General features: G+C 36.5%; 1 protein-coding gene across 1 annotated transcript in view; it reads right to left on the reverse strand.

Annotated features, from left to right (window-relative positions):
- Window positions 1–3,885: 3,885 nt before the first annotated feature.
- The window catches only part of RADX (RPA1 related single stranded DNA binding protein, X-linked), a 71,239-nt gene continuing 56,225 nt past the window's right edge, over window positions 3,886–18,899 (reverse strand). Inside the window, exons 13-14 of the mRNA XM_081794370.1 lie at window positions 14,863–15,024; window positions 3,886–4,090 (exon numbers count right to left, since the gene is read on the reverse strand). Of these exons, the coding sequence (XP_081650496.1) occupies window positions 3,960–4,090; window positions 14,863–15,024 (293 nt within the window). The 3' untranslated portion in view covers window positions 3,886–3,959. The remainder of the gene's footprint in view (window positions 4,091–14,862; window positions 15,025–18,899) is intronic.

Raw genomic sequence — 18,899 nt, forward strand, 5'->3', positions numbered from 1 at the left:
AATTTATAAGCCTAACCCAATAATTTAATTGCTTTGGCAATTTTACATTAAATCATTTAGTCTTTTTCTGTTTTAGTTCCTCCACATACAAAATAGATATTAAAACCTTGTTAGGGGCAACTTCTAGATCCTAAGCTACTAGGAGTCAGATACAATAATCTCAGAATCACATAAGGGATATTCAAATTCTTGAGAAAGTGTTGCTTTTCAATGAAGATGTGCCTATCATTTAAAAAAAAGCTAACATGGGGCACCTGGGTAGCTCAGCCGGTTAAGCATCCGACTTTGGCTCAGGTCATGATCCCATGGTTCATGAGTTTGAGCCCTGCATCGGGTTCTGTGCTGACAGCTCAGAGCCTGGAGCCTGCTTCGGATTCTGTGTCTCCCTCTCTCTCTGCCCTTCCCCCATTCATGCTCACTCTCTTTCTCTCTCTCTCTCTCAAAAATGAATAAACATTAAAAAATAAAAAAAAAATAAAGCAGCTAAAATATTTTAGATTTCTTTTTTGAAAAAAAAGTCACTGAAAGGTGACAAGTTAGGAAGAACACTAGCAGTAAAAAAACACCTGGGATTAAAATACTTCAATTGTTTTTTGTTACAATGAGCTGCTATAATTGACAAATGGTCTAATCATATTAAAATGTTCTTCATAGAAAATCACATCTTCATGAAAGACATAGAAATAACACAAACACATTTTCAGTGTTCTAATAACTATGTTAATAGACCCAAAGAATCGTAGAATTGGATGGGACCATTATTGTGCAAATTTTACACATAAGGAAACGAAGGCCAAGCAGTTTAAGTGGCTTTCCTTAAAATTTCACAGGCACTTAGGGACAGACCCGTGGCTAGCTTTAAATCTGTTTTTTCAAAATCTACTTTTTGTTTCTTATCATAAAGGAAAACAAAAACTTAGGGCTACAAGTGGTATCAACATAACAATGTAAGAATGAAGATAATATAATGAGTGGTAAGACCTGGACCAAGAAGTAAGTTTATATGCAATGTTCTTATTTTGGACAATAGACACAAATATAATATGACTTGACTAGAAAATAATCTCAAAGAACTGAAATCATCAGATAATATCCAAATCTTGTTTTGCTGATCATTTTTTAATCTTTTTTTCCTAAAATTTCTTTATTAAAAGTAGTTGATTACTAAAATAATCTGGACCAAATAATACATATTTCACCTCCCATCAATTTACCTGCTAATTCTTAGGTAGCAAAGCTTAAAAAAGAAAAATAAAGGAAATGTAAAGGAAACCAGTGAAACAGTAACCAGTATGAACCATACAAATGATTTTATTTATTTTAAGAGAGAGAGGGAGAGACAGAATCCCAAGCAGGCTCTGCACCATCAGCACAGAGCCCAACACCAGGCTTGATCCCACCACTGTGAGATCATGACCTGATCCTAAATCAAGAGCTGGACACTTAACCAACTGAGCTACTCAGGCGCTCCACAAAATGACTTTAGAATAACAGAATTCGTTACAATCAGCAGTCCATATTGGCAGAGGGTATATAGCTAAAAATATCAAATGTTATTAGTGTCACCCTTATTTGGTGATAAGGATGAGACTAATTTCTTAAAAAGCCCTTTCTTAATAAGAATAAAATGAATGCAGGCTAATTCCCTGAAGAAAAAAAATGGCAGAGAGAACGTGCTCAAATTCTTTTTTTAAAATGTTTATTTATTTTTGAGAGAGAGAGAGAGAGAGAGAGAGAGACAGAGTGTGAGCAGGGGAGGAGCAGAGAGAGAGGGAGACACAGAATCTGAAGCAGGCTCCAGGCTCAGCTGTCAGCACAGAACCCGACACGGGGCTTGAACTTGTGAACTGTGAGATATGACCTGAGCCAAAGTCAGACACTTAACCAACTGAGCCACTCAGGCACCCCTCAGATTGTTTCTTTAATAGATTACCAAAGGATTTCAATGTGTATATCTCATGATCCATCTAAAGTTAGAGACTGTGGTCCTCTAGTAGATTAATATTTCAGAATTTACTAATTGATTTATTGACATGAAGGTGACATTACAGTAATATATTTGTGTGTCTCTGGAACTAATGAACACATATTGTCATTTAAAGGTTAAGTTCTTCTGATGGTAGTTTGGTATTTTTCTTTGGAAACTGCTACCATAGGTATCCAATTTTACAACAACCAGAAATGTGGACACAGATGTTTAACTTCAAATATAGATAGAAACACTGCTAGAATATAAAATAAATCGCCAGGGAAGTTGTTTTTAAAGATCCTAAAACTTCAAAAATAGCCATATTTCTCATTAAATATGAGAACAGAAATTATACCTGTTAAAGTGTGTAGTTTTGAAATCTCAGCCTGAGGTTTTTAGTCAATAGCTATTTAAGTATTAATTTTTTCCTTCCCCAACACTTATATGTCAGTAAAATTGAATTGCCTTTTAAAGTTTATAATGGTTTGGTGCACCTGGGTGGCTCAGTTGGTTGAGCATCTGATTTCAGCTCAGGTCATGATCTCACTGTTTGTGAGTTCCAGCCCCACATTGGACTCCCTGCTGTCAGTGCAGAGCCTGCTTTGGATCCTCTGTCCCCTTTCTGCCCCTCCCCGGTTCACATTCTCTCTCTCAAATACTTAAAAAAATTTTGCAAAGTTTCATACAAAAACCCAGATTCCATCTGATAAGTCTTTAAACCATATGGAAGAATCATATTGGCTATTTGGCAAGTACATGCAGGTCTATTATAGGCCAAAAATACAGAGGAGAGGCATCAAATACATTCAAAATGAGACAAGAGACCAGAAAAGTTATTGTGTTTTAACTTTAATAATACACTCAAAATTTTAACCCAAGAAGGATTCACTATTTTAATTACCATTTAAACACAATTATAAAGAACAAAAGGCTGAACACATTTATGAACAAAGTACAACATCTATCTTTAGATTTGTGAGCTGCACAGAAACATTTAAAGTATACAGCATATGAAGTCACTGAATCACAGGGCTAGAAGAAAACCCCACAATTTAATTGCTGAACTACAATCAGATTGATCTTGACACTGAATATTTTTTCTCATGTGATGGTCATTTTGGCTCATCCACTAACCACATAGATGTCAACCACACGGCTTTGCAAATGTGGAATGGCAATTTATAGCTAAGATGAAGTAAAACAGATAACCAGAATAAAATCAGTTCCCTTAGTCACTGTTTTATATTTTCAAAATGCACACTTAAAGCATTAATACGAGATAAATTTTCACTAAACTCACATTACATGTACGAAAACTACAAATCAATACAGCAAGAATAGAGGCATATGTAGCCTCTGGCTTTAACCTCACACACTGGTCAAAATACTTAGAAATTCAAAGGATATGAGGTCACAATAAAGAGTGGAAAGCCTTAAGACAATTTAACACACTCATTGTAAAGTTCACCAAACTGAAGACCAAGGCAACTGAACCATAACGATCCATGTGTGCTTTTGAAAATGACAGTAACTACCATAGTTGTGAGAAATGCAGGTTGACCGCTTTAGGAGAGTTTAATCTTCAAATAAGCAATGCAAAATTTCCCATTATAGGTGAATAAAAGTGAAAGCATGTTAAATGTTCAAGAGAAGTTACTCTTGTAAGTCAGGATGCCTTATGCTGAGGCTTTTGAATAAAGGAACACCACAAATAGAACAGTGAACACAAATTAGTACAAGTCAAGATAATAGTTATATAGAAGGTAAATTTTCTTGATACACAAAATCTGTTTTAGTGAACTTTTCAGTAATGAACTTTAAATGAAGTGCATTAGCTCCAAACACAATATGAACATGAAACCACTTAATAACTTTAAAGCTTATGTAATATTCTTGTCGAAAAACAAGTACTAAAATTACCAACAAAATGACAGAGTATCTTTAATGCAGTGCCCTCCTTATAACCTGTAACCAATTCATCTGCCAACTTTTAAGAAGTATTAGTTGGGCTATAAATTTTGTGCAAGTAGACTTCTACCTTATTGTTACCCAAGTTACAGATATCCAAGATACCGACGATGTGCACTTTATCCAGTTTAGTTACAGCTTTGATAATATCACCTGAAAGTAAAAAGCAGATGGTATTGTAAAATACTTAAATATTTACTTGGATTTAGTATCACATAAGCTGGCTTTTTTCTTATTATAACATTAACACTGTCCCTCATCTTCTCCCTCTTCCCTCCAATTTATCACACAGTCATCAAAGTTACGTTATGCTAACTTCTGCACACAACAGTGAATATATCAAACAGATGCCACTAATAATGTCAAGATACAGGCTGGTATTCCAAAGTCATATTTAGTTATTTTTACTTGTTAAATTTTTTTGGTAAAGTCAGTCTACATGTTTTCAAGGTTATTTATATGGTGCCAAGTCAACAACTTATTGCTATACTTCAAGGAAGTACAAAAATAATTTTTTCCGTTTTGAAACATAATTACCAATTACTTACAAAACTTACAAGACATAAAGCAAAATACATATATGAAATTGAAGTTTCTTTTAAACTATATTTCCTTTGGGGGCACCTGGGTGGCTCAGTCAGTTAAGCGACTGACTCTTGATTTCGGCTCAGGTCATGATCTCATGGTTCATGGGTTCCAGCCCTGTGTCAGGCTCCGTGCTGGCAGTGCAGGGCCTGCTTGGGATTCTCTCCCTCTGCCCCTACCTCACTTGCTCTCTCTCTTGAAATAAACTTAAAAAAATAAAAGAGATCTAGTTTTAAACTTAGCTTATTAAAAAAATAATAAGGTATATTTCCTTTGAAGTAGCTTTATTGACTAACACTTAGCATTGGATACTCTCAAGAAGCTTTATCAAAAATGGGTCAGGTGAGTGACACTGCTATAAATGGCAGAGTAGGCAATTTCAGGGCTGGGTCCCTCAACTAAAGCAACTCACAGGCTGGCAAAAACTCTCAGATCAACTTCTGCAGAACTCTGGAATCTATACACAAACTTAAAATGATGGGGGAAGGATTAATAAAGAAAGAGCTGCTGCACTGTGGTAAGAATGTGCTGCGGTACTTTACGTTGCCCACCTACTACCTGTATCAGCAGCAGCCATGAAGATGGCAGCTGGCATACCTGGTGCTGGCTGCTAGTACCAGATAGTGCGATGCAGAACTTATTCTCAAAGATGTAGTTGTATGTTTTGCCCTGTAAGGCAGCTCGCTCAAGGAGACATGAGGGCTTGCTTTCATTTCATCTGATTTGGAGCATTCCCATGACTGGGGTAGCTTCCCCAGTGGCTTTTGTTGAAAACACATTAAGACAAAAACATTAGCCAGACTAAAAAAGCTGGGGAGGAAGGGGTTGGGGAAAAGATATGTGGGGGAAATAGGGGCTTTTAAAAGCTTCTGTATACACTGGGGCATCAAGAAGGCTATATGTACACACAGTGCTGGACGCATGCTCAGAAAAGACCTGATAAAAACTCCAATTGTTCACCTCTGGCTGATCATCAGGCTCCGCACAGCAGGAAGTGAAAGCTAAGACAGAGTTGTAAACAGCCTGGGTAAGCACTGAAGGGGTGCCGTGACAGAGATCCAACTGCAAAAACTGGAGATAATTTTTTCCTTGGTTTCCTTTCTCGCTTCCAGGTGTTTAAGGAAACTCTTTCAAAACACTATCTGACAGCTACTAAGCTAATGGATTACAGACTTCAGTGGCTACACATGATAAAGACTTGATTTTAGATATGAAAAAATGAAATCATTTAGAGGTTAAGTAACTTAAGCAAAGTCACATGGTGATTCTAATGTACACAGTCTGGCTTTGAGGCATGTGATCTTAACCTTTGTATACTAGGGTTACATCTCTGAAATTGTGCCTAAGGGCACCTGGGTGGCTCAGTAGGTTAAGCACCCAACTCTTGGTTTCGGCTCAGGTCATGATCTCACAGGTCCCTGAAATCCAGCCTTGTGTTGGGCTCTGTGCTGATGGGAGTGGAGCCTGCTTGGGATTCTCTTTCCCTTTCTCTCATGCCCCTCCCCTATTCATGCGCACATGCACGCTCTCTCTCAAAATAAATAAACATTAAAAAAAAAAAAACTGTGCCTAAAAGCCAGTGGTGGATCTAGGTTTTGTGGGACCTGAAGGGCATGCTGTTTATGAAAAAGAATATAAAATACAAAAGAGTACCAAAGCAAGTGAGGGCTTTTCGAGCCTAGGCTTCAAGAGCTTCACAATTTTTTTTTAATGTTTATTTTTGAGAAGGAGGGAGGAAGGGAGAGGGAGAGGGAGAAAATGTGAGTGGGGGAGGGGCAGAGAGAGGGAGACACAGAATCTGAAGCAGGCTCCAAGCTGTTAGTACAGACCCCGATGCGGGGCTCACACTCATGAACAGCGAGATCATGACCTGAGCCGAAGTCAGATGCTTAACCGATTGAGCAACCCAGGTGCCCCATGAGCTTCACAATTAAAGCCACCTCTGCTAGACATGTCACAAAATCTGATGAATGATTTAAAACTGTGCAAGTTCACTAATGCACAATGAGTATAATAACAACTGCTGCTACTGTATAACTTTCTTCTTCTTTGAAGGGGATGGACTTTAACCTAGATGCTTTGGAAAGATTTTGAGATGTCTAGATTTGATGCCAACAGCAACAACCCAAACCTTAATAATTCTAATTGTTATCATATATTGACCTTTATAAATAATGACTTACAGAGTGCCTGAAACATGAAGTCTAAGTAAATCTACTGTTTCGGTGAAGAGCTCTGCCTACTTGTGTTAATACTTCGAGCAAATGACAACCTCTCAATCTGTTCATCTGGTACTACATCACAGAATGTTGTGAGGATTAAATAGACTGTAAAGCACTTAGGATGGTGGGTGGCACAGCAAGCACTCAAATTATCATCAACAATCAGTCTCTACTTAAGAAAACCTAGTATGAAATGAGGATGTTATTATTTACATCACATAGAGATTCTTTTAAAAGGACTACAGATTTTTACCTAAAAAATGGGTTTTTCTAAATTTCACTTTAAATTCTAGTACTGTTTACAAAAATTGTACACTTTTAGAAATGTCACAAATACAAAAAAGTGAGACAAAGGCAGTGTAGTGTTCACTCCATTTTCTTATGGGTGATCACGTGGGAAGACAAAGTGTCCTGGCATCTCTTGTTGCTAGGATGGGATCATGTAGGTAAGCTCTGAGAAATGAGAATGTGAGTAGAAATGATATGTCACTTCCACTCCAATGTAATTAAAAGCTAGTGTCTCCTTCATCTCTTCCTTCCTCTGCCTAGACAACCCTAGAAGCTACTTGTTCCTGCTGAAGCTGCAACAAGATGTAAGCAGACTGGATTCATGAATCACTGCTGAGAAGAAAGCTAATGTCTGATTGCATCAGACTCAACTTGAGCAAGAAACAAACATTTATTGTGTTAAGTCACAGGGACTTTGAAGTGGCTTTGTAACTGCAACACCATCTAACCTATCTTGTAATACAGTACAGTATTCTTGCCTGTAAAAATAATATGGTAAACCCTGATTACATAGGGAATAATAAAATTGGTATTTTTATATGTATTAAAGCTCTTCCATATCGTGTTTCTGAAATGTTTATCAATGGAGAAGTTAACGCAATGCTTTCAAATAGGAAGAAAGTGTGTATGTAATGCACATAAACATTTCATATATATATGCACATACATACACACTTTCTTCCTATTTGAAAGCATTGCGTTAACTTCTCCATTGATAAACATTTCAGAAACACGATATGGAAGAGCTTTAACACACACACACACACACACACACACACACACACACACATCCTTGTAGTTCATAGTTAAAGATGATACCAATTAGGACATTATAGCAGTAAGCATTATTCAGCACATGATTTGGGAAATAGAGCTAACTACTTGGAAAAAAATAAAGCTAGGTCCATTATTTCACTTTCCATACCAAAATAAATTCCAAATGGATTAAAATTTTAAACTATAAAAATGAAGACATATTAACAACAAAACCCTAAACAACCCAATTCAAAATGGTCAAAGGACTTGAATATACACTTCTCCAAAGAAGATATGGCCACTGAGCATATTAAAATATGCCCAACATCATTCATAATTAGATAAATGCAAATCAGAACCAAAATGAGACACCACTTTAGGATGGCTGTTATTAAAAAAACAAAACAAAACAAAACAAAACAGTGACATCTGACTTCAGCTCATGATCTCACAGTGTGTGGGTTTGAGCCCTGCATTAGGCTCTCTGCTGTCAGTGCAGAGCCCACTTTGGATCCTGTTTCCCTCTCTCTCTCTCTCTCTCTCTCTCTCTCTCTCTCTTTCTCCCCCTCCCACGCATGTGTTTTCTCTCTCAAAAAAAATACACATAAAAAAATAAAAAAAAACAGAAAATAACAAATATTGGTGAGGATGTAGAGAAATTGGGATCTGTATGCATTGCTGGTGGGAATGTAAAATCGTGCAGCTGGTGTGGAAAATGGTTTGGTGGTTCCTCAAAAAGTTAAATGCAGAATTACCATATGACTCAGCAATTCCAATCCTAAATATGTTCCTAAAAGAACTCAAAGCAGGGATTCAGATACTTATACACCAATATCCATAGCAGAATTATTCACAATAATTATTCATAATAGCCAAGAGGTAGAAACAACCCAAATGTCCATCAATAGATGAATGGATAAACAAAATGTGGTATATAGACACAATGAAATATTCTTCAGCTATAAAAAGGAATGAAATTCTGATATTACACACATGGATATTACATTCTGTATATTACAACATGGATGACCAAGTGACCTAGGTCAGACTCAAAGGGCAAAGACTATATGATTCCACTTATATGAGACACCTAGAATAGGCAAATTCATAGAGACAGAAAGTAAAATAGAGGTTACCAAGGGCTGGGGAGAGGGGGGCAATGAAGAGTTACTATTTAATGGTACCAGAATTTCTGTTTGGGATGATGAAAAACTTCTAAAAATGGATAATGATGATGATTCACAACACTGTACTTAATGTCACTGAATTGTACAATTAAAAATGGTTAAAGTGGTAAATTTTATGTAAATTTTGCCATAATAAAGATTATATCAGTACAAAAATGAAATTATAAAAGTACCAAAACCCACAGTGAATTAAAAAAATAATCTTGGACTAAGTGATGCCTTTCTGAGTATGACATAAAACCAGCAGTCACAAAAATAAAACATATATTTGAGTATATAAAAATAAAATTACTTAAAATACCAAAAGAAGCCTCCCACTGAACAAATTTAGTCAAAATGTGTAAAATTATTTGCAACACACAATAAAGGGCTAACTCTAATATACAAAGAAAACCTACAAATTAACAAGAAAAAGAACACTCACAGAAAAATGGAAAAATAAAACTAGCATACAAAATTCATAGAAAGAAGAAATATAACTGACAAACATTATGAAGATATTCAAGCTTAGAAATAAGCAAATGAAAACAATGATAATAATAACTTTTTGCCATCAGTCTGCCAAAGACTAACAAGAACAATAATACCTAGCATTTCTAAGGATGTGAGTAAAGTGGCACTCTTGCCTTTGGTAAAAGTGTAAATTGGCATAAACTTTTTGGATGACAATATCTACCAAAATTTTAATGCCTACATCTTTTGAGTCAGTGATTTCTCTTCCAAGAATTCATCTTACAGATATGTATGTAAAGTACACAAAGATTATATATACATACACACAGAAAGATAGAGAGATACTCACTGCAGTACTCTTTGCTAAGAGCCAAAATATTTGGAAACAATCTCAACGTTCATCACTAGGGGATTAAGTAAATTTTGGTACATCCACGCAGTGATGTATTTATAGGTATTAAAATGAATGAAGTATCTCTCTATATACTAAATATGAAAGATATCCAAGATATATTGTCAAGAGGAAAAAGGTGGTTATGGAACTATATGTTTACTATAATTCCATTTATGTGTATTTCCTTAAGACTGTGTGTGCGGGTGATAAAGTGAGATTTATTCCTGGGATGCAAGGGTGGTTCAACATTTGCAAATCAATCAACGTGATGCATCACATCAATAAGAGAAAGGGCAAGAACCATATGACCATTTCAACAGACACAGAAAAAGCATTTGACGAAGCACAACATCCATTCATGATTTAAAAAAACTCTCAACAAAGTAGGTTTAGAAGGAACCTCAACATAAATGACATATATGAAAAACCCACAGCTAACATAATCCGTAAGGAGGAAAAAACCGAGAGCTTTTCCCCTAAGGTCAGAAACAAGAGAAGGATGTCCACCCTCACCACTTTTGTTCAACATAGTACTGGAAGTCCTACCCACAGTAATCAGACAACAAAAAGAAATGAAAGGCAACCAAATTGGTAAGGAGGAAGTAAAACATTCGGTATTTGCAGATGACACGATACTATACGTAGAAAACCTACCAGAACTGATAAACGAATCGCAGGATACAAAATCAGTGTGCAGAAATCTGTTGCATTTCTATACAGTAATAACGAAAGCAGCAGAAAGAGAAATTAAGAAGACAATCTCATTACAATTACACCCAAAATAATAATGATACCTAGGAATAAACCTAACCAAAGAGGTGAAAGACCTGTACTCTGAAAACTATAGAACATTGATAAAAGAAATTGAAGCCAACACAAAGAAATGGAAAGACATTCCATGCTCATGGATTAGAAGAATACTGTTAAAATGTTTATACTACCCAAAGTAATCTACACATTTAATGCAATCTCTACCAAAACACCAATAGAATTTTTCATAAAACTAGATGAAAGAATCCTAAAATTTATATGGAACTGCAAAAGATCCAGAACAGCCAAAGCAATTTTGGAAAAGTAAAGCAAAGCTGGAGGCATCACAATTCCAGACTTCAAGTTATATCACAAAGATGTAGTATTCAACACAGTATGGTACTGGCACAAAAATAGACACACGGATCAACAGAACAGAACAGAAAACCCAGAAATGAACCCACAACTATATGGTCAATTAATCTTTGACAAAACAGGAAAGAATATCCAATGAGATAGAGACAATGTCTTAAACAAATCGTGTTGGGAAAACTGGACAGCTACATGCAAAAGAATGAGATTGGACCACTTTCTTATACCATACACACAAATAAACTCAATATAGATTAAAGGCCTAAATGGGAGACCTGGAATCATAAAAATCCTAGAAGAGAGCTCAGGTAGTAATGTCCTGACATGGGCCATAGCAACATATTTCTAGATATGTCTCTTGTGGCAAGGGAAACGAAAGCAAAAATAAACTACTGGAACTACATTAAAATAGAAAGTTTACACACAACAAAGGAAACAACAAAACCAAAAAAGCAATCTACTGAATGGGGAAAAGACATTTGCAAATGACATATCCAATAAAGGGTTAGTATCCAAAATATATAAAGAACGTATAAAACTCGACAGCCAAAACTCAAATAATCCAATAAAAAATGTGCAGAGGACATTAATCGACGTTTCTCCAAAGAATACCTATAGATGGCCAACAGACACATGAAAAGATGCTCACCATCACTAATCATCAGGGAAATGTAAATCAAAAGTACAATGAGATATCACCTTACACCTGTCAGAATGGCTAAAATCAACAACACAAGAAACAACAGGTGTTGGTAAGAATGTGGAGAAAAAGAATCCTTTTGTACTGTTGGTGGGAATGCAAACTGGTGCAGCCACTCTGGAAAACAGTATGGAGGTTCCCCCAAGAGTTAAACATAGATCTACCCTACGATCCAGTAATTGCACTACTGGGTATTTACACAAAAAATTGAAAAACATTAATTCAAAGGGATACATGCACTCCTATGTTTACTGCAGCATTATTTACACTAGCCAAATTATGGAAGCAGCCCAAGTGTCCATGGATAGATGAATGGATAAAGATGTGGTATATATGTACAATGGAATATTACTGAGTTGTAAAAAAAGAATGAAATCTTGCCATGTGCAACGACATGGATGGAGCTAGAGAGTAAAATGCTAAGTGAAATAAATCAGAGAAAGACAAATATCATACGATTCCACCCATATGTGGAATTTAAGAACCAAAGCAAAGGAGCAAAGGAAAAAAAGAGACAAACAAGCCAAGAAACAGACTCTTTTAACTACAAAGAACAAAATGATGGTTACCAGAGGGGAAGTGGTTGGGGGGATGGGTGAAATAGGTGATGGGAGATTAACAAGTGAACTTGTCGTGAGGAGCACCAGGTGATGTATGGGATAGTTGAATCACTATATTGTACACCTGAAACGCATAGAACACTCTGCTAGCTATACTGACTTTAAAAAAAGTGTGGGGTGGGAGAAATATATACTGTTATATGCAAAAATAATTTTTTTAAAGAATTCAAAGAATACTGGTTATCTCTAGAGAGGAGATGAGTGAGTTGGCAGCAGGGGATGGGCCTACCTAGGCAGGGAGGGGAACTTTCACTTTTACCCTATAACTTTGTGTGCTGTTTGAATTTTTGAATTGTGATCATATATAGCTTGTATAGTAAAAAAGAAAACAGGCTATAGAAATGTTTAAAGGTGATACAAATGTTATACTATTAGCATTTCATTATTCTGTACTTATTTTTATCTTTCAGTTTGGAGTTATGGAAAGAACGGAAATATTTTGAATCTGACAGATCTGAGCTGAAATGATAGCTGTTACCCATGCTGGTGAATCTCTCTGTTTTTCATTCTAGCTATCTATAAATAGGGGATAATAATGTTTACCTTTCAAGGCTCTTAGTAGGATTATTTGTAACTTATGTAAAATGCCCAGGCACAATGCTTGGCACAGAGCTAAATGGATACTATTATTATTAATAATTCATTGTCATGAAAAACATGACATATTCTACTTGAAACAAATCAGATTGCTTTTTTTTAAAATATCAAAATTCTATTTTTTTATTTTTTATTTATTTTTTGAGAGAGAGCAGGAGAGGGGCAGAGAGAAAGTGGGAGAGACAGAATTCCAAGCAAGCTCTGTGCTGTTAGCACAGACCCGACACAGGGCTTGAACTCACAAACTGTGAGATTATGACCTAGCCGATATCAAGAGTTGGACACTTAACCAACTGAGCCACCCAGGTGCCCCATTTTTTTTATTTTTCATTTTTTTTAGTTAGATTGCTTTTGATTTTCTTGCCCTTCATGTCTCAAGTATTAACTGCTTTGGCAGAAGGGTACCAGGTTTTTTCATTTGACCATGTTAGTAACTTCTGGAGAAAAACTGGCACTAGCAACTAGTAAGTAGCTGAGAATTTTGCCTTGATATTTCATGCCAATAATAACATACATATAGCAGAAGAAATTTAATGGAAGTAGATGTTGTTTGAAGTAAGAAAATGAGTATATAAATATTTAAACCATGTATTAGGGCACTAATTAAGAAATCTGGAATTTCTGGAAATCTAAAGAGCTGCATTGTAGGAAGTAATACTGCAAGTCAACTAATAAACTATTTCTAAAAATGAACTGAAAAAAAATAAGACTCTTGTCAAATCAGATATTCAAGCTCAGTTTGCAGTAACCATTATTGCCAAGAGTTACTTCATCAAAAGGCATAGCTCATAAGACTTGTTGAAAAACAATATACACTCAAGAGTTTCATCAGCTTACAAAGACCCACCGCAAAATCCCCAGATAATAATGGCTGTCTTAAAAGCTCTTTTAAATGTAATATCCTTATGAGCTCAGTGAAAACTGCTAGCAACTTTACTACATGCTTAGGAAGTACAAATGACAACAGGAAGTAGATAATTATAACTGGACACATAATTTCACAGGAATAGAGAAGTAATTTAAAGTTTAGTTTGTTATGTAGCAGCCTAAACAATTGGTTGGTTGAAGGGTTTCACTATTGGGATTACATAAGCTCCTAGCAGTCCTCAAGGAATCTATTGCACAGCACATGAATAACTACACATTTATAAGAAAAAACAACCACACTATATTATGCTATGAAGGTATTAAAATTTCAGGCAATTGTAAGGTGAAAGGACAAATCATCTCACCTGAGTTAAAATAAGAGCTGAATTTGTACTGCTCCATGTGCATACCACTTAAATCTAATGAACACTTACATTTAGAAATCTAGTATAAGAGAAAATTCTTAATGTATGCCTGGAATAAAAACCATTAATTTATATAGCTTTATTTAAAAATATATTCTTGGGGCTCCTGGGTGGCTCAGTCAGTTAAGTGTTCAACGTCGGCTCAGGTCATGATCTCGTGGTCTGTGAGTTCGAGCCCTACATCAGGCTCTGTGCTGATAGTTTGGTGCCTGGATCCTGCTTCAGATTCTGTGTCTCTCTCTCTGCCCCTCCTCTGCTCATGTTCTGACTCTCTCTCTCTCAAAAATGAATAAACATTAAAAAAAATTAAAAAAAAATATGGGGAATCTGGGTGGCTCAGTCGGTTAAGCGTTCAACTTTGGCTCAGGTCATGATCTTGTGTTCATGAGTTCTAGCCCCGCGTTGGGCTCTGTGCTGACAGCTCAGAGCCTGAAACCTGCTTTGGATTCTGTGTGTCCCTCTCTCTCTGCCCCTACCCTGCTCGTGCTCTTGCTCTCTCTCTCAAAAATAAAAAAAAAACATTAAAAAAATTTAAAAAAATAAAAAAAATACTCTGATATATAAGTCTTGGGGTACCTTTGCCAAATAACCCTTTAAATTATATTAAATGTTAAGGCTGTAACTGGTTACATGGTAACATCTTAAGATTGGAACTGTTTACAATATTAATTTTGTTTTTGGGGTGAAAGGAATACTGAGATGCTCTTACCTGCAAGTGCTCTTGGCAGTCTGTCATTGCCAGGTGTTTCCTGCGGATACACACAGCTGTAGTTCATGCAGGTTAGTAATGTGTCGATTTGAGATGTACGGAGATCTTCTGGAGAATACATGGGCAGGAATGCAACATCGATTGCTATCTCATGGTTCAGTCCTGTTATAGAAAAACCACAGTTTGTTAAAAGTGGGTTAACACATGAAGCTAATGAGGCCAGGTTTGCTGGTTTGATCCTGACATGTGCCAAACAGCTTCACACCTATAAAAGCATGATTTCAAATCTAGGAACTAAACCCTTTGCTGTGCAAAACTTTACAAATACATGCTACTGGTTGAAAGAGAAGACACTTCAGTGCAGTTTATCACCACTGCTGAAAATAACTATCCAAAATGTTTTACCTACTGATAGAAGGTTACAATTTTAATATCCACAGGATGGCCTGGTCACATAAATGAAGACATGTAGAACACTTTCTTGGTTATTATGTGAGGGGCCATTACAGGATAGATCAATTCAGAGATGACTACTGGTTCCCTTATTGCCATTTGGACTTAGGGATGTATGACTCAAACAAAGCCAGGATGGTAGTGACAGGGTCCCATGTGTCCTCAATTATACATTACAAACTTCAATTACTCACCATTAGGGCTATAAGAAGTTGCACTAGAAAAGTGGCTATGGGGGGAAAAAAACAAAGTAAATCCTAACCTGTGACTGTCATCTCTTTGTATGGGTCAATGTCAGCTAGGGCGGATAAAAAGGACTTTTCAGAGGCAAGGCTTTGAGCTGGGTACTAAAGGATGAATAGCATGTAAATAAACAGACAGAAGGTTTTGAGGCAGGACAGAGAGTAGCCAAAATTATAGATCAGAGTAAGGAGACCGTCTTAACTGGAGGAACGGTAAACACACAAAGCACAGCTTGAAAACTATAAATTCCACCCAGTAACACGAAACAGAATCCTGGAAAGTTATCCTTAACTCCTTCCTTTTGTTCTTCCCTGATACTTAGCCAGCAAGTTCTATAGATTCTATGACCTTAATGTCTTCTACTCATCGCTACAGCAATTCTTAACAACTGTTCATGAGTCAATGATAGGTAAACAAACCCCTTCCTGTTAAGCTGTGACTGATCCAGAAATGCAAGTCCTTTCTTTGCTTTTTATAGGCAAATGACACTAAAATTCCACAGCTTTAATTTAATATACACCTAAGGGCTACTTAAAGGTTTTAAGGATTATGAAAATGTGGTATTCATAAACTATAATAGTCATGATATCTAGAATTTATTGAGGATTTCAATTCAGTATTATAACTACCCGATAACTCTTACCAATGTTGCAAAACTCATGTGAATGTGCACATGCTTTATCTTATTTCCTTGATTTTAAGACCAAATTTAACTCTAAGATATACTATCAACTTGACAAATGATACAAAACTGTTTTATTTTTATTTATTTCTCTTAAAACATTTTTTAACGTTTATTTATTTTTGAGAGAGAGAGAGAGAGAGAGAGAGAGAGAGAGCGCGCGCACAAGCAGGGGAGTGGCAGAGAGAGAGAAAGGGAGGGAGACACAGAATGCGAAGCAGGCTCCAGGCTCTGAGTTGTCAGCACAGAGCCTGATGGCGGGGCTTGAACTCACCAACCATGAGATCATGACCTGAGCCGGAGTAGGACGCTTACCCAACTGAGCCACCCAGGCACCCCCAACACTGTTTTTTAATAGTTTAATAAAACAATTTTAATAAAAAGGAAACACTGCATTAAATGTACCCATTGACCATAAGATGCATTCCAACCTGCAAATGTAAAAAAAAAAAAGAAAAAGTGCCTTAGAATTGAGAAAATATCAGAAGTTGGAAATCCTGATATTCTTGGAAGGTAGCTTATCAGTGTGTCATTGATACTATTTTGAATTATTTTCTAAATTACAAAATACTGTGATTTTAGCTTCATCATTACTGATAAAATCTGTTTTGAGTGCTTTGGTTAAAACTAGAGTCAGAATACAAATGTGTAAGTAAACAGGCCTCAGGACCTCCATACTTGCTGTTTCTGTGCGTAGAATGTTCTTCCCTCAGATAACCAGACTGTTCCTTCAGCTCCATCGGAATTCTTATGAAATATTACCTCTTCAGGGAGACCTCCCCTGACCACTCCATTTAAAATGCAATCCTTTCCTACTACAGTACTTTCCAATCCCTTTCTTCCACCACTTATCACCATTTCTTTTATCACTAAGCTCTTGTATCTGTTGTGTTCACTTATGTAACCTTAGCACTTAGAACACTGCTGGGCATACATTAGGTGCTCAGGAAGTATTTGTAAATTGAACAAATGAATGTACATTTGTGTATTTTGTACTAAAATTTTCAAATACTAGACATTAAGACATTTGTGCATCAAGTGTTCAAATATGGATTTATCTGTATTCCTGTTACCAAAGGAGATGAACACAAACATCCTCCCCACAGTGTGCATACATATGCACTTCAATGGGGACTTACTGCTTATGTGTTACTGAAGTAACTTACAACATACTATCTAGGTAAATGTGAGAATATGTCTGGACTATATCCAAAATTACAGGAAAATATCAAGCAAGGAAGCTCATATTGCTCTTTGGAAGATGTATCATATGCAATTTATGTATCTTCCTCCTCAATTCTTTGTTATCACTGAATTTCTTTTCCAATAAAAAGTGTGAGAGTGTGAGTGTTGAGTGTGTGTGTTGGATGGGAGGCAATCTGTGATTCCAGCACCTAGCATAATGCTTGGCATATATCATATTTTACTCAATCTAAGATGCCACTAAGAAAAATGCTACCGGGGCGCCTGGGTGGCTCAGTTGATTGGGTGTCTAACTTCGGCTCGGGTCATGATCTTGCAGTTTGTGGGTTCGGGCCCCACATTGGGCTCCATGCTGACAGCTTAGATCCTGGAGCCTGCTTTGGGTTCTGTGTTTCCTCTCTCTCTGCCCCTCCCCTGCTGTCTCTCTGTTGCTTGTCTCTCTCTCTCAAAAATAAATAAACATTAAAAAAATTAAAAAAAAGAAAAATGCTACTGACTAAACAAAGGCATGACTTCAATTGCAAGATGCATACCAATTTTCAAAGATGTTAAAATATGGGGGAAAAAAGGGTATCTTATGATGATGAAATATGATAGCAGGTACTTCAGGTTTCATGATTAAATTACAATTACTTGCTGGAGGGGAGGTGGATGGGGGGATGGGTTAAATGGGTGATAGACATTAAGGAGGGCACTTTTTGGGATGAGCACTGGGTGTCACATGCAAGAGATGAATCACTGGGTTCTAGTCCTGAAGCCAAGACTACACTGTATATTAACTAACTTGAATTTAAATTTACAAAATTACAATTACTTTCATTATAAATGGAATAAGGGACAGAATTAAAGTGTGACAATATCAATCTAACTCTGTAATCCATATAACCTAGTGTATTGTTCCACTGAGATATAATAGTGGGAAGCATCTCAGTGGGACAGGATATCCTTAAGATGTAGCCAGTGAGGGAACCAACAGTAGAGAAAACCCAGTGCTACTCAGCTAATGGTTCAAGTAGGCTTCAACAAGGAAGGAGGCATACCTCATGGGTATAAAATATTGGTCCTGAGCCAGCAGGCTAGTACCAAGGAAGGGGAGGGGGGAGTTATGTTGGTCTGCTTGGTTGCTTTAGAAGAAAAAAGTCAAGGTAAGTAAATCCTTATTACTTCAATATAGTTACAGCATATGAAATTGCTTTGATGCTATAATTAATGATACTGAAACTTTTAATTATGATTTAAATGCATTTTCCAAAAAAGGAAAAGAACAAACCATATAAAAATTGGGGCTGGGTTCTCTCTCTTGACTTCCAAGAGACAAAACAGATGACTTTGAGAGGCTTACAAAAGGCTGGCTGGATTATGATCTTTATTGCCTAAGTCAAATATAAATTGAAGAGAGGACTCTTAAGCTTTGATTGACTCACAGCATTTCATGGGTAACTAAATCAATGCTAGT

Source organism: Panthera onca, chromosome X (genome assembly GCF_046562875.1).
Source record: "Panthera onca isolate mPanOnc1 chromosome X, mPanOnc1 haplotype 2, whole genome shotgun sequence".
Classification (NCBI taxonomy): domain Eukaryota; kingdom Metazoa; phylum Chordata; class Mammalia; order Carnivora; family Felidae; genus Panthera; species Panthera onca.